General features: G+C 49.0%; 1 protein-coding gene across 10 annotated transcripts in view; it reads left to right on the forward strand.

The window, feature by feature from the left end:
* Positions 1–13,508, forward strand: part of ABLIM2 (actin binding LIM protein family member 2) — a 151,023-nt gene that overhangs the window by 77,693 nt on the left and 59,822 nt on the right. For 5 of the 10 annotated variants that reach the window (XM_077301515.1, XM_077301520.1, XM_077301514.1 and 2 more), the window contains 2 exons: positions 9,191–9,292; positions 9,667–9,720. The exons of 1 other annotated variant lie outside the window; for it this stretch is intronic. In XM_077301515.1, coding sequence (XP_077157630.1) covers positions 9,191–9,292; positions 9,667–9,720 — 156 coding nt within the window. Of the gene's footprint in view, positions 1–9,190; positions 9,625–9,666; positions 9,721–13,508 lie in introns of those variants that run through there. 4 more of the 10 variants (XM_077301517.1, XM_077301513.1, XM_077301518.1 and 1 more) reach the window with 2 other exon arrangements.

Raw genomic sequence — 13,508 nt, forward strand, 5'->3', positions numbered from 1 at the left:
CCACCAAGAAAGCTGGTAAGAGCCAGTAGTAGACTCAGGGTTTCCCCCCACCCATTTGGAACTGGTAGCCATGACTTTCAGCCAAGCTGTGAAGGGGGGGCATCCCCTATTCCCCCACCTTCCATCTGGATTGAGAAAATGATGAGAAATTCCAGGCATTGTGGGCAGATTTGGAGCAGTGGGATGATTTGCTCTTTATATTCGCTTGACAGCCTTTCTGGAGGCTTTGAGACTATGCCATGATTCTAAGGCAGCAGGCCATTTTGGTTTTGTGAAAACCCGTTACTTAGTTCTCTGAAGCTACTGGTGGCCCTCTTTGCACAAAGATGTGGTGAAATATGTGCAGGGGTATCCCTCCTGTCTCATGGCCAAACACACAAGAGGTAAACCACGAGGGCTGTTACAGCCACTGGAGACCCCGGTGGCCCTTGGCTGGCCATCTCCATAGACATTATCACTGGCCTACATGCCTACCTGGGGAAAGACCATGGTCTGGGTGGTAGTTGACTTGTTTTCCAAGTAGGCTCACTTCATGCGCTGGCCCTCTCTGCCCAAAGCCCAGAAGCTTGCCTCTCTCTTAATTCAACACGTGTACAGTTTGTACAGTATGCCCTGCAAAGCTGTGTCCAACCATGGGTCTCAGTTTGTTGCCAAGTTCTGCAGGATTTGCTCAAGCTGCTCGGGGTTCTGATTACTACCCCGAAACTAATGGCCAAACAGAATTTTATTTATTTATTTATTTATTTAGATTTCTATACTGCCCATTTCTTTGCCGCTCTGGGCGGTTTACACAGAACATTATAACTTACATGGAACATTACATAACATCAAACAACTTTAAAAAACATCAAAAAGATTATAAAACCACAATTATAATATAATAACAATTAACAGTAACTTTAGGAGAGTCATGGGCAGGCGTCTGGGGGGACCAGCAGGTGTTCTGAGTTGGTCGGCCTCAAGTGAATGCCTGGTGGAAGAGCTCCCTCTTGCAGGCCCTGCGGAATAGTGGAAGTTCAGGCAGGACTCTGATCTCCTCAGGGGGCTCCTTCCACCAGGGGGGGGCCCGGACCGAGAAGCTCTCTGGCCCTTGTTGAGGTCTGACGCGCTTCTCTGGGGCCAGGGATCCGCAGCCAGTTGGAGGTGGCGGAGCGTAAGACTCTTTTGGGGGTATAGGCAGGGAGGCAGTCTCTCAAATACAGTGGGCCCAAACCACGTATGGCCTTAAAGGTGATTACCAGAACTTTAAGGTTAATCCGGAATTCAACTGGAAGACAGCCAAGTTGTTGGAGTGCCGGCCGGATGTGTGATCTCCATGATGTTTTAGTGAGAATCCTGGCCGCAGCATTCTGCATCAGTTGTAGTTTCCAGATCAAGGATAAGGGTAGGCCTGCGTAGAGTGAGTTGCAGAAGTCCAGTCTAGAGGTGACCGTCGCATGGATCACTGTGGCCAGGTGTTCTGGGTCCAGGTAGGGTGCTATTAGCTTGGCTTGGCGGAGGTGGTAGAATGCCAGCCGCACTACCTTTGTGACCTGGGCTTCCATTGTAAGGGAAGCATCCAGGATCATGCCCAGGTTCCTGGTGGTGTGCGTTGGTAAGAGCTGCACACCATCCAGGGTGGGCAGACGCGCTTCCTCCCATGGTCCCTTTCCTACCCAACCACAGGACCTCCGTCTTTGTAGGGTTGAGCTTCAGGCGACTCTGTTTGATCCATTTTGTCACTGCTTCCAGGCATCTGGCTAAAGATTCTGGGGGGGAGTCAGGGCAGTCATCCATCAGGAGGAAGAGCTGGGTGTCATCCGCATATTGGTGGCAACCCAGCCCAAACCTCCGCACCAGCTGAGCCAGAGGGTGCATAAAGATGTTAAATAAGATAGGAGAGAGGACTGCTCCTTGTGAGACTCCACATGTGAGCTGGTGTTGGTTAGATATTCTCTCTCCTATCGCTACCCTCTGACCACGACCCCGGAAGGAATTCAGCCATTTGAGGGCCGTTCCCCGTATTCCAGTGTTGGCGAGGCAGCGAGCTAGGAGCTCATGGTCTACTGTGTCAAACGCTGCTGACAGGTCTAATAGTATGAGCAGCGCTGACCCGCCCTGGTCTAGCTGGCGTTGGAGGTCATCCGTCAGGGCGACTAGCGCTGTCTCCACCCCATGTCTAGGCCGAAAGACCGACTGAAATGGGTCAAGGGCTGAAGTTTCCTCCAGGAATGCTGATATTTGGTCCACAGCAGCCCTTTCAAATATGAGTGGGTGAACTAGGTGCTGGTTAACTATCAACAGGACGTCTGGATTAACCAAATTCCTTTAGCTGAATTTGCTTATAACAACTCCATCCATGCCAGCAGCAGGATGCTCCCCTTTGAGGTAGGCCATGGCACCAGCATCCTGGCAGCCCCTGACTGGAATCCCTGGGCCCCCCTCAAACTGGAAGCATGGGCTGCTCGCATCCAAAGTGCCTTGCCTGCTTCAGTGTCTGCTTTGGAGAGAGCCAAACCTGACTACAAACTCTGTGCTGACAAGAAAGGGCTCCCAGACCCCCCCCCCGACACGTGGGGGGCAGAGCCTATTTGTCCCCCCAACACCTTCACTGTCAACAGCAGTCCTGAAGGCTTAAATTCATCAGCCCATTTATAGTTCTTGTCTAATTAAAAATGTCACTGTTGAACTTTCACTCCCTAAAACTTATAAAAACGTTTATCCTGTTTTCCATTGCAACATGCTCAGCTGTGCTACGGACCCTGATGAGTTGCATGTGACCCCCGATGCTTCCATTCTTATCTGTGTAGATGAACACACTTACTATGACGTTAACAATATCTTGGGCTCTAGAATGCATCGAGGAAAGCTCCAGTATGTAGTTGACTGGAAATAATTTCCTGAGAGGGACCAGGAATGGGTAGATGCTTCCCCGTGTAAAGGCCCCCAAGATGGTTTGAGATTTTCACTCTGCATAGCTTCTGAAACCCAATGCTTTGGCAGTGGGAAGATAAATTTGGAGGGGCAGGATATCACAATGTTATGTTTAGGTCAATTGTTTTCATTCTGCTTGATGTTTAGATCTAGTTTGATGTGTAGACCCAGCAAGTTTAATGCACCCAGCTTCCTTCCCTTCCTTCCTTTTCTCCTTCACACCTTCCCTGGTATGGAATTTCGAACAGCTAAGAAAGGCTGTATTCTGCCCTACCCCGGCAGAGTCTGCATTCCAACACCTTCAGTCGGCAAGCCAAGACCCAAAACATATACCATAAGCAGAATCAATCCAAGTTCTGTTTCCTGGCAAGGCAGGTCTGAATCTAGGGGCAAGGTGGAGGCCTGGCCATGCAGTGAGCTGAGGTCAGGAGCCAAGTCAGTAGTCCAGAGAGTAGTCAGGGAAGCAGCCTAGGTCAAGAGCACAGTCAAATGTCCAAGTACCAAGAGCTAAAGTTCAGAAGCCAAAAGGAGACTCAGGAACCAGTAGACAAACAGAGCTTCGCTGAAGCAAGGTCAAGGCAGAAGCCGAGAGCGAGCCATACCCACGAGGAAGCCTAGTTCCTGCCCTGCTTAAGTGCAACCTGCTAACCAACTGTACCTGCAGCCTCAGGCACCATCTTCTAAAGTCCCTGCACCTAGGGCCCATCTGCCTTGACAGCACGCTGTCAGCTGGGCTCCTCGCTGGTGGGCTGACAAACCCACTCCCCAATGCTGAGTTCCAGTGAGCTGTCTGGGCTGAGGCTGGACTGAGGTGCTGATGCTGACAGGGATGTTGTTGGGATAAAGGGCAGGGTATCTGCCTGGTGTTTGCAAACTATTTTGGGGATAAAGACTTGTTGCTCTGTCATGACCTTCCATCAACTTTAAATACAGTAAAAGAACTAGATGTCCCTTGGCCACCTTTGGAGGTTACATTTGATGGCTGAAGATAGTATGTCACGGTGACCAGAGCCACCTCAATCCCAAGGCCAGGTTGGAAGCCCAACTGGAATGGATTGAATTCCATTACAGATCCCACTCAACCAGATCCCACTCTATACATTATAGAGATTTCTATATAGGTTTATTTCTATATAGAGTGTATTATCATAATCTGTGTCAGCAGCTGTTCAGGGTTGAGAGGCTGCTGAGATTTAGGACTCCACATTCGCACCTCCTGCCTCCCTCTCCAGCATAGAATCATAGAATAATAGAGTTGGAAGGGTCCTCATGGGTCATCTAGTCCAACCCCCTGCACTATGCAGGACACTCACATCTCATTCGCTCATCCACTGTGACCTGCCACCCCCTTGAGCCTTCATAGAATCAGCCTCTCTGTCAGATGGCTCTCCAGCCTCTGTTTAAAAATTTCCACAGATGGAGAACCCACCACCTCCCGAGGAAGCCTGTTCCACTGAGAATCTGCTCTAACTGTCAGGAACTTTTTCCGGATGTTTAGATGGAATTTCTTTTGAATTAATTTCATCCTATTGGTTCTGGTCCGTCCCTCCGGGGCAAGAGAACATTTCTGCTAAATCCTCCATATGGCACCCTTTTAAATACTTGAAGATGGTTATCAGATCCCCTCGCAGTCGTCTCCTCTCCAGGCTAAACAGACCAAGCTTCCTCAATCTTTCTTCATAAGTCTCGGTCTCCAAACCTTTCACCATTTTTGTTGCCCTCCTCTGAAGATGCTCCAGTTTGTCTGCATCCCTCTTCAGCTGAGGTGCCTAAAACTGAACCCAGGACTCCAAGTGAGTCCGAACCAGAGCAGAGTAAAGCGGCACCATCACCTCCCGTGATCTGGACATGATACTCCGTTTGATACAGCCCCAAATCCCATTTGCCTTTTTAGCCACCCAGTCACACTGCTGACTCATGTTCAATGTATGGTCTACTAAGACTCAACTAGTGCACTTCCAAGGTCTAAGGTGCCACTGGACACTTTGTTTTTCTCATCACTCTCCCTGCCAAAAGTACTTGATGCCATTTAAGAGTTGTAACCGAAGTTGTAGTTTTCCATTTTCCTAGTAAATACCGTGTTTCCTTGAAAATAAGACACTGTCTTACATTTATTTTTCCTCAAGAAGACACACTATGGCTTATTTTCAGGGGGTGTCAAGTTTGTGCCATCAACAAAGGTGTTTGTGTGGGGTGAGAGAGACTGGGGTGGCCAGCGGCGCAGAGGGGAGGGGAGGGGTGCTGATGCTGGTGGCACACTAGTTGGCACTCGCGGGCAGGGGCTGACTGGTGCGCTGGTGCCAGCCCCTCCCCCTCCCCCCCCCTCCGCTGGTTGCCTCGGGCGTCGGTGGGTGCCAGATCAGCCGCATCCCGACCACAGACTGTTGCTGGTTGGTGCTGGGGGAGAGAGAACCACCGTGCTGAGCAAAATGGCAGCCAGAGCTTGACTTCACAGAAATCCTGCTACGGCTTATTTTATGGGTATGTCTTATTGTCAAGGAAAATGGGTAGTTGGTTCACAGAACATTGATGCGTTGCTGAGCCCTGATTTGGAATTTTGTTGAATTTGTAAAAGTTTATTTTGTATCCTTAACTTTCATGCTGATAAATGGTTGTGAAATGGCTGCCAACTTGCTTTACTTTCACACAGGCATTGTGATTGATCACATATCAACACAAGACACACAAACCTTTACTTGCGTGATTGGAGTGTCCCAGGAATCTGAACACTTTTCTGAAGAAGATGCAAAATGGATGCGGCACATTCAGTCCTGACCTGTGAAGGAAGAAAACCATAGATGGTTTTTGGATTAAAACTTTAGCACCTGACACAGTAAAAAACCCAGACAGCTCGGACCTGTGGAAATGGTCTGAGTGGGTTATGAGCTAATGCTTTATAGGGAAGCTCCCTCCCTCTCCCTTGGCCTGCATCTCCCCTCTCAGGGAACTCTGTGGGCTGGAGAATCATTGCAATTCTGGAAGATCTCCAGCCCTAGAATCAGAATCACAGAATAATGGAAGAGGCCATACAGGCCATCTAGTCCAACCCCCTGCTCAATGCAGGATCAGCCCAAAACATCCTAAAGCATCCAAGAAAAGTATGTATCCAACTTTTGCTTGAAGACTGCCAGTGAGGGGGAGCTCACCACCTCCTTAGGCAGCCTATTCCACTGCTGAACGACTGTGAAAATTTTTTTCCTGATATCTAGCCTATATCGTTGTACTTGAAGTTTAAACCCATTACTGCGTGTCCTCTCCTCTGCAGCCAACAGAAACAGCATCCTGCCCTCCTCCAAGTGACAACCTTTCAAATACTTAAAGAGGGCTATCATGTCCCCTCTCAACCTCTTTTCTCCAGGCTGAACATTCCCAAGTCCATCAACCTATCTTCATAGGGCTTGGTCCCTTAGCCCCAGATCATCCTCGTTGCTCTCCTCTGAACCCTTTCAATTTTATCTACGTCCTTCTTAAAGTGAGGGCTCCAGAACTGCACATAGTACTCCAGGTGTGGTCTGACCAGTGCTGTATACAATGGGACTATGACATCTTGTGATTTTAATGTGATGCCCCTGTTGATACAGCCCAAAATGGCATTTGCCTTTTTTACCGCTGCATCACGCTGCCTGCTCATGTTTAGCTTACAATACACAAGTACTCCAAGGTCTCATACACACACAGAGTTACCTAGAAGCGTATCCCCCATCTAGTAGACATGCTTTTCATATTTTTGACCCAGATGCAGAACTTTACACTTATTAAATAGCATCTTGTTCTCATTTTCCCATTTTCCCATTGTGTTCAGATCTCATTGAACTCTGTCTCTATCTTCTGGAGTATTTGCCAGTCCCCCAATTTGGTGTCATCTGCAAACTTGATGAGTAGTCCCTCCACCCCCTCATCTAGATCATTAATAAATATGTTAAAAAGTACCGGGCTGAGCACCGAGCCCTGAGGTACCCCGCTACTCACCTCCCTCCAGTCTGATGAAACACCATTGACAACAACTCTTGGAGTGCAGTTCCCCAGCCAATTCCCTATCCATCTAACTATCTGAAAATCCAGATTGCAGCCTTTCAATTTATCCATCAGAACATCATGGGGAACCTTATCAAAAGCTTTACTAAAATCCAAGTAAACATCAACCGAATTTCCCCGATCCAGCAAACCTGTTACTTGGTCAAAAAAGGAAACCAGGTTGGTCTGACAGGACCTGTTGGAGACAAATCCATGCTGACTTCCTTGGATCACCAAATTGTCCTTCAGATGTTTGCAGATCGTACCCTTTAATATCTGTTCTATTATCTTACCCACAACAGAGGTCAGACTCACTGGTCTGTAGTTTCCCGGGTCATCCTTCCTCCCTTTTTGAAGATCGGAATAACGTTTGCTCTCTTCCAGTCCTCCAGGACATCTCCAGTCCTTAAAGAGGTTCTGAAGATGATGGACAAGGGCTGTGCAAGTTCTCCGGAATGTTCTTTGAGTACTCTTGGGTGCATTTCATCCGGACCAGGGGATTTGAACTCATCCAGTGCAGCTAAATGCCTCTCGACAACCTCTCTATCCATGTTAACCTGCCACCCAGACACTATCCTTTGGCTACTGCCATCTCTAGATGTGCCTAAACACTTTGACCTGTGGGAAAAAAACAGATGTAAAGTAGGCACTAAGCCTTTCTACTTTCTCTGCATCCTCCATTAGAGTTTGTCCATCTGCACCCAACAGAGGGCCTATTGCCTCCTTTACTTTACGTTTGCTCCTCACATAACTGAAAAATCTTTTCTTGTTACAATGGGCTTCCCTGGCCAATCTTAGCTCACTCTCAGCTTTGGCCTTTCTGTTGATTGATCTACAGTGCCTACTAACCTGTAGGTACTCTTCTTTAGAGCTCTGTCCTTCCATCCATTTCCTGAACATTTTCCTTTTCTTTCTTAGTTCCTCTTGAAGTTCTCATCAGGTTTTTTGCAACCCTGGGTTCATCTTGGCCTCCTTAAGAAAAAAGTTGCCCATCTATCAAAAATATCTGTGGCTATGCACTTCAACGAACCCTGCCTCTGCTTTTTCTAAATTATTGTTGTGCAACTGAAATGTATAATTTATTATTTAACAAATTACACTCTTGTAATAAAGGAAATGAGTAACAGTCCAGTGGTTGAACTTATATATATATGGATGATATTCTGCCTTTTCCCAGCAATAGATCTGTGGGTTCAAAACAGCCCTCTCATAGTAGTGGTGACCATGCAGCCACCATGGGCCAATCATAGGTCTTCTTGAGGATTCTGCCCCATTGCTCAGGTAGGGAGACCTTTCAGTGGCAATGACAGGAAGCTATGCACCTTGGAAGGACGCAGGGAAGGCCTCGGTGTTCTGTGTACATAAAATGGGTAAAGGATTTGTTAGAGTATCTACTGAATGTTTAATACCTTATTAATATGCTGCATTTATATGTACACATGTGAACAAATATTGTGGTTTCCTCCTAGACACATGTACTTGAGTAGACTATTGTGCATGGACCTTTTGATCTTTTGTGCCAGTTGTATGGATTGTGTTGTGTTAGTCTGTTTGGTATCATGTGTCTTGCTTTGCAGAGGGCTTGTAAGCACACGTGCCTGTATACTATAAGTAAACAGTCTGATTTCTAGATATGCAAGCAGGAGGTGGGGAAAGAAGGCCTAGCAGGGGTTGTTTTTTGTTTTTTTTTGGTGTGGGGGGGTCTTGTATAATGCACTGAATTTAAAAAATCAGGGAAATTCTAGACTCAAAAACACTTCTGTTTTGAAAAAGTGAGAGTGCTTGCAGATTCTCTTGTGCAACATTATGCACCAGCTGGTCTCCAGTGTGGAGTACTTGCCATGCTTGGTTGCCTTCCCGAATGAGCGCATGCCTCCTCTCCTCATCAGCAGGCGTTTTTCCCTCTGGGAGGGGGGGCACACGACACCCCGAACATTCTGCCCCGGAGCCCCTTGTGGCGGGCTGGAGGCAGGTTGCATTCCTGAGGCCGTTGTTGTGTGCCGTGTTCACACATTCCCAGAGATGTCTTTGCAAGCCCTCCTGCAGAGTTGCAGGCAAGAGCCCTTTCCCAGGGCCCGGTCAGTGTCGCATAGGGGGATGTCGCCCGTGCAGTCTTGCCGATGCGCATTGAGATGTCGTGTGGCTCTGCAAAAGCCTTCCCAGAAATCTGTTTGAGGAACAAGCCGTATGAAAAGCTTTTCACATTTTGGATTCTTCACTTTGCTTGCCTTTTCCTGTTTGTTTGTCTCTTTCCCCCGTGGAGGCAGTGAAAGCGGCCGGAGTACCCCAAGCCTGTCCATGTCCTCAGACAGCAAATCTTCGCCCTCCCTCTATCCTCCGGCGCCCAGGCACTTCCACGTTCCAGGTAGGCCTCTCCGTCCTTCGGCCGCATGTCTCTGCAGTGGGGAGAAGCCGTGGCACAAGCAAGCCGAGGGACTCTCAAGGATACAGTTTCTGGCATATTTACGTCCAGAGCGCCGGGCTCCATTCCCATCTGCTGGCCACGCATATCTAAGCCATCAAATTGTCTCCGTAGGAACAAATGAAATTATGGGGAGCACCGCAGAAATTTCTCTTTAATATTTTGGGGAGTTCTTTTTAGTTTTACTTCTTATTGTACCAGGAGACCAGATTGTTGAGCAGCCTCTATTAGGGGGGAGGAGAAGTACTGCAAATAAACATGACATATTTCAGTTTCTTGATTGCTCTGTCATTTTTTCTTTCTTTCCTTTTCTTCAGACACTGGAGTAAAAGATAACATCTATAGGAGGCCCCCTATCTACAAACAGCATGGTACAGTCTGCTCCCCCCCCCCTGCCCGTGTGACCTAGTCCCTCCACATGCTTCCTTCCCTGTGAATGTGTGGCAGCATTTTGCTCTCATTTGGTTGTGTCACGGTTCCCACTGTGTTCAGAAAGAAAGGTGTTTGTGCATGGTACTCCTAATGCTCCCAGCACCCATCCTGGTATTGTTTGCTTTCTGTTTCCTTTTATGCAGCATCTGTATATTTGTGCAGCTAACCCGGACAACGGATATGTGTTCTTTGTCCTTTCCCACTCTGTTCAGTGGCAATGCTGGGTCTTTGTGTCCCCCTAACCATGAGCAGTTCCTGTTGAGCGTCTTCATTCCACATGCCTCCCTGGATCGTCTGTCCTGTGCAAGGCTGCATATCTTCTGGTCATGCAACAGTAGGTCCACCCCAGGGGAGGGGAAGATCTGTCAACTCCCTTTCTGAAGATGTGCAGAGCCCTCAGCATATTCTTCTCTGACACAGGCTTGTGCCTGCCCTAGTTAAATCATTTTTCTACCTTCCTCGGTAGTTTCACCCTGTGAATTCTTTTAGTAGCTGCTTCAGGTTCACAAAACCCTCCTAGATCAGACTCCTTCGGCATCCTTCCTGCACTACAGCAGTCCCAGCAAACCTCAGTCAAATTTATGGAGAGCCAACTGGGACAGAGGCTGCAACTAACAGATTGGGCATTTTCTTAAAAAGAGCCTGCAGTCCTTGGGAGAGGAAATTGGACATAGGAGATTATCAAATAATCAAAGATTATTCCAGGAAACGAAGTGATAAAATGAGGGGTTCATTGCTTGAGGAATGGGAAGGCGACTGGAAGCCGCTTTGAGCCTCCTTCGGGTAGAGAAAAGCGGCATATAAGAACCAACTCTTCTTCTTCTTCTTCTTCTTCTTCTTCTTCTTCTTCTTCTTCTTCTTCTTCTTCTTCTTCTTCTTCTTCTTCTTCTTCTTCTTCTTCTTCTTCTTCTTCTTCTTGATGTCTGGATTCATTTAATTCCCTCATTTCAGCAATTTGTTTCAATTTATGCCCAATCCAGTCATTTACTTTTTAAACTTAATAATAGTTTCTTATTAATTTCAAAGAGTAAACTTCAATGAATTGCTGAATTTCTGTTTGCTGAATTGTTATCTGCTGAGTCTGATAAAGCTGGGATCTCTCCCTGGAGGAGCAATTCCTACAGGCTTCCCTTCAAATAGCGGCCGGGATTTGTATTCTAGGGCAGTGGTCCGCAACCTTCTTTAGGCTGCGGACCGGCGGTGGCGGGGAGGGCGGTCGGGAGTGCCGCGCGTTTGCAGCTGTGCATGGCGCAAACATGCATGCGCGACCGTTTCCCTCTCCCCCCCCCAACAAAAAGAAGTTTCTTACTAGGGGGAGGGTGGGGAGAGGGAGCTGCGGCCCGGTGGTTGGGGACCACCGTTCTAGGGGATCTTATTTAATCTTTTTTTTCTTTTCTTTTTTAAAGTCTGCTGGCCTTGCCTATTTTGTTTCTTGACTTGTGACCAGTTTGCCTGAACGTCACAGGGGATACAAGGGTGCTCCTGGGGAAGATTCCTGCAGGATTTAAAAAAGAGAGGTCCTGGGGTGAGGAGGTATCCATCAAAGTGTTACGCGTTCATTTACTACATTTTGGTCCCACCCTCTCTAGGGTAACTCTGCAGGATAGGTCAGGCTGAGAGAGAGAGAGTCCCCCAGCCAGCTGCATGTTGGGAGTGGAGATTCCAGCCCTCCCTCTGGTCCCCCAGATCCACCTCCAGCACTGGAAGCTCTAGCTGACCTGCGCTATTAACTCGGTACATTTTTGAGTTTGTAACTGTTCTGTTCTGCAGAGTCCCAGGAAATGTGGGTTGGTATCTAAACTGTATGAGCTGCGGGAGAAGCGAGCCCTCTATTGATTTGGTCTGCACTGACTGAAGGAGGGAGAGTGAGGAGACTTGGTTCTGGGCTTGTGCACTAAGAGTCCGAACCAGACGAATCTGGCTTTGGACGAAGCCGCTTGAGCCCACTGAGCAGACGGGCAGCCGTGACTCCTGATTGCCCTAGATGCTTTGGGATGCTCTGGGCTGATCCTGCGTTGAGCAGGGGGTTGGACTAGATGGCCTGTGTGGCCCCTTCCAACTCTAGGATTCTAGGATTCAATGAACTTTGGTCTGTCCTGGCTTTGCGCCTTCCGATTGGCCCCTCCGCTTGTCAGTCCGGGGCCAAGGGGGCAATCCGGGAGTTTTGATCACGGACTCAGCCCACCCCAACCCTTCTTACTGTTTTATTAAGAGGGAACAGTTGTCTCACATTGGCAAATGCTCGCCGCAGTCTAGAGATTTCATAAAGTGCATCCTGCACATGGCATGCCATCCACATCTCCAGAGTGAAGTGTACGGTCCCTGAAGCTCGGGACATCTCTACCTCCAAGTGGCGCCTGGCTGCCCTATAAAGAGAGGGCAACCCTGTCCTGCTAATCGTGGTACAACGAGGGGGCATGTGCCAGGTGGATGTGCAACGGCACGTGGCGCACTCTGGGAAACAGAGATTGTCATAGACGTGACATCTGTCTGTCCCACCTCCCCGAGCGCGGCATAAGAGGCAGGGAGGTAGCCAACGGCGGCAGGAGCTGGGGCAGGGGGGCTGCACTGCTGCCAGAGTACAAGGCAGGGGCAGAGGCCGAGGCGGCAGCGCCAGCGAAGGCCCAGAGCTATGGAGGGAGAGTGGGAGGGGCGCTGAGTGCTCCTGTGTGTCTGAGAGAGCGGGAGGGGGGCGGACCACGGAGGAGGTGGGGAGGCAAGAGGGAAGGAGGGCGGGGGAAGGCGTCGTCTGTGGGTGCCTGAGGGTACCTGTGTGTCTGGGGGGGGGGGGAGCGGGCAGGGACCAAGGAGCCCTGGAGAAGGCCGGTGTTCTGCTTCCCCTGCAAGAGTCCGTGAGAGACAGACGGTCATGAACTTCGTTTTGTATTTTTTTGGTCTATGACCACGCGTAAACTGTTGTTGAATTCCCAATTCACACGCTGCCTGACACTTGCCCCTTTGCCCGCTACTTCCGTGCTTGGATGGATCATTTCTGAGCACATTGACATTTCTCTTGCTCGGAAGGGTATCCTGATCCTAGAATCAATACGTTTCCATAGGGTGTCGAGAGGCTTGCTGGGGGGGGTTGCATGGCTGCTGCATCCCGGATTCTCTCACTGACGGCTCCCTTCCTTCTGGCCTTAGACTGGAAGGGCAGGGCTTTCAGCCATCCCCAGGCAGCTTCAGATGGGTGGCCTTCAGAAGTGCCTGACCTTAGCTAGGGATGCCTGCGGCCTGCCCCTTTCCTGGGAGCTTCGTGGGATGTTGTTGCCTAGGTTAGCCATCCCCAACTGGTGGGCCGCCGACCACATGTGGGCCGTCGATTAATTGGAGGTGGGCCACGAAGGAAGCCTCCCCCCCCCCCGGCCCTTTACAACACACTTTGGGTGTCCTTGTCTCCCATCACTCCCAGACGGGACTATCTCGTTGCAGAGAAACAAGCTCAGGGTTCCCATTAATTTGTCATTGTCATAAGTTAAAATTCCCATGAAAATAAAATGTTCCGTATGTTCATTGTTGTGGCGTGTCTGTCTCTTATTTTGAAGGGATGTTTAAACATTACCATAGCGACCAGAGAGCGTCAGGGCAGTGGTTGAGAGTAGAGGAGTAAACTACCCCCCCCCACCGGGCCTCAGTAAAAGGCGTTGAGTGGTCCCCGGTGATAAAAAGGTTGGGGACCACTGGCCTAGGTGATGATATTGAGTTTTGGGGAACCAGAAAAAACAGG

The sequence above is a fragment of the Paroedura picta genome, chromosome 10, assembly GCF_049243985.1.
Source record: "Paroedura picta isolate Pp20150507F chromosome 10, Ppicta_v3.0, whole genome shotgun sequence".
NCBI classification, from domain to species: Eukaryota; Metazoa; Chordata; class Lepidosauria; order Squamata; family Gekkonidae; genus Paroedura; species Paroedura picta.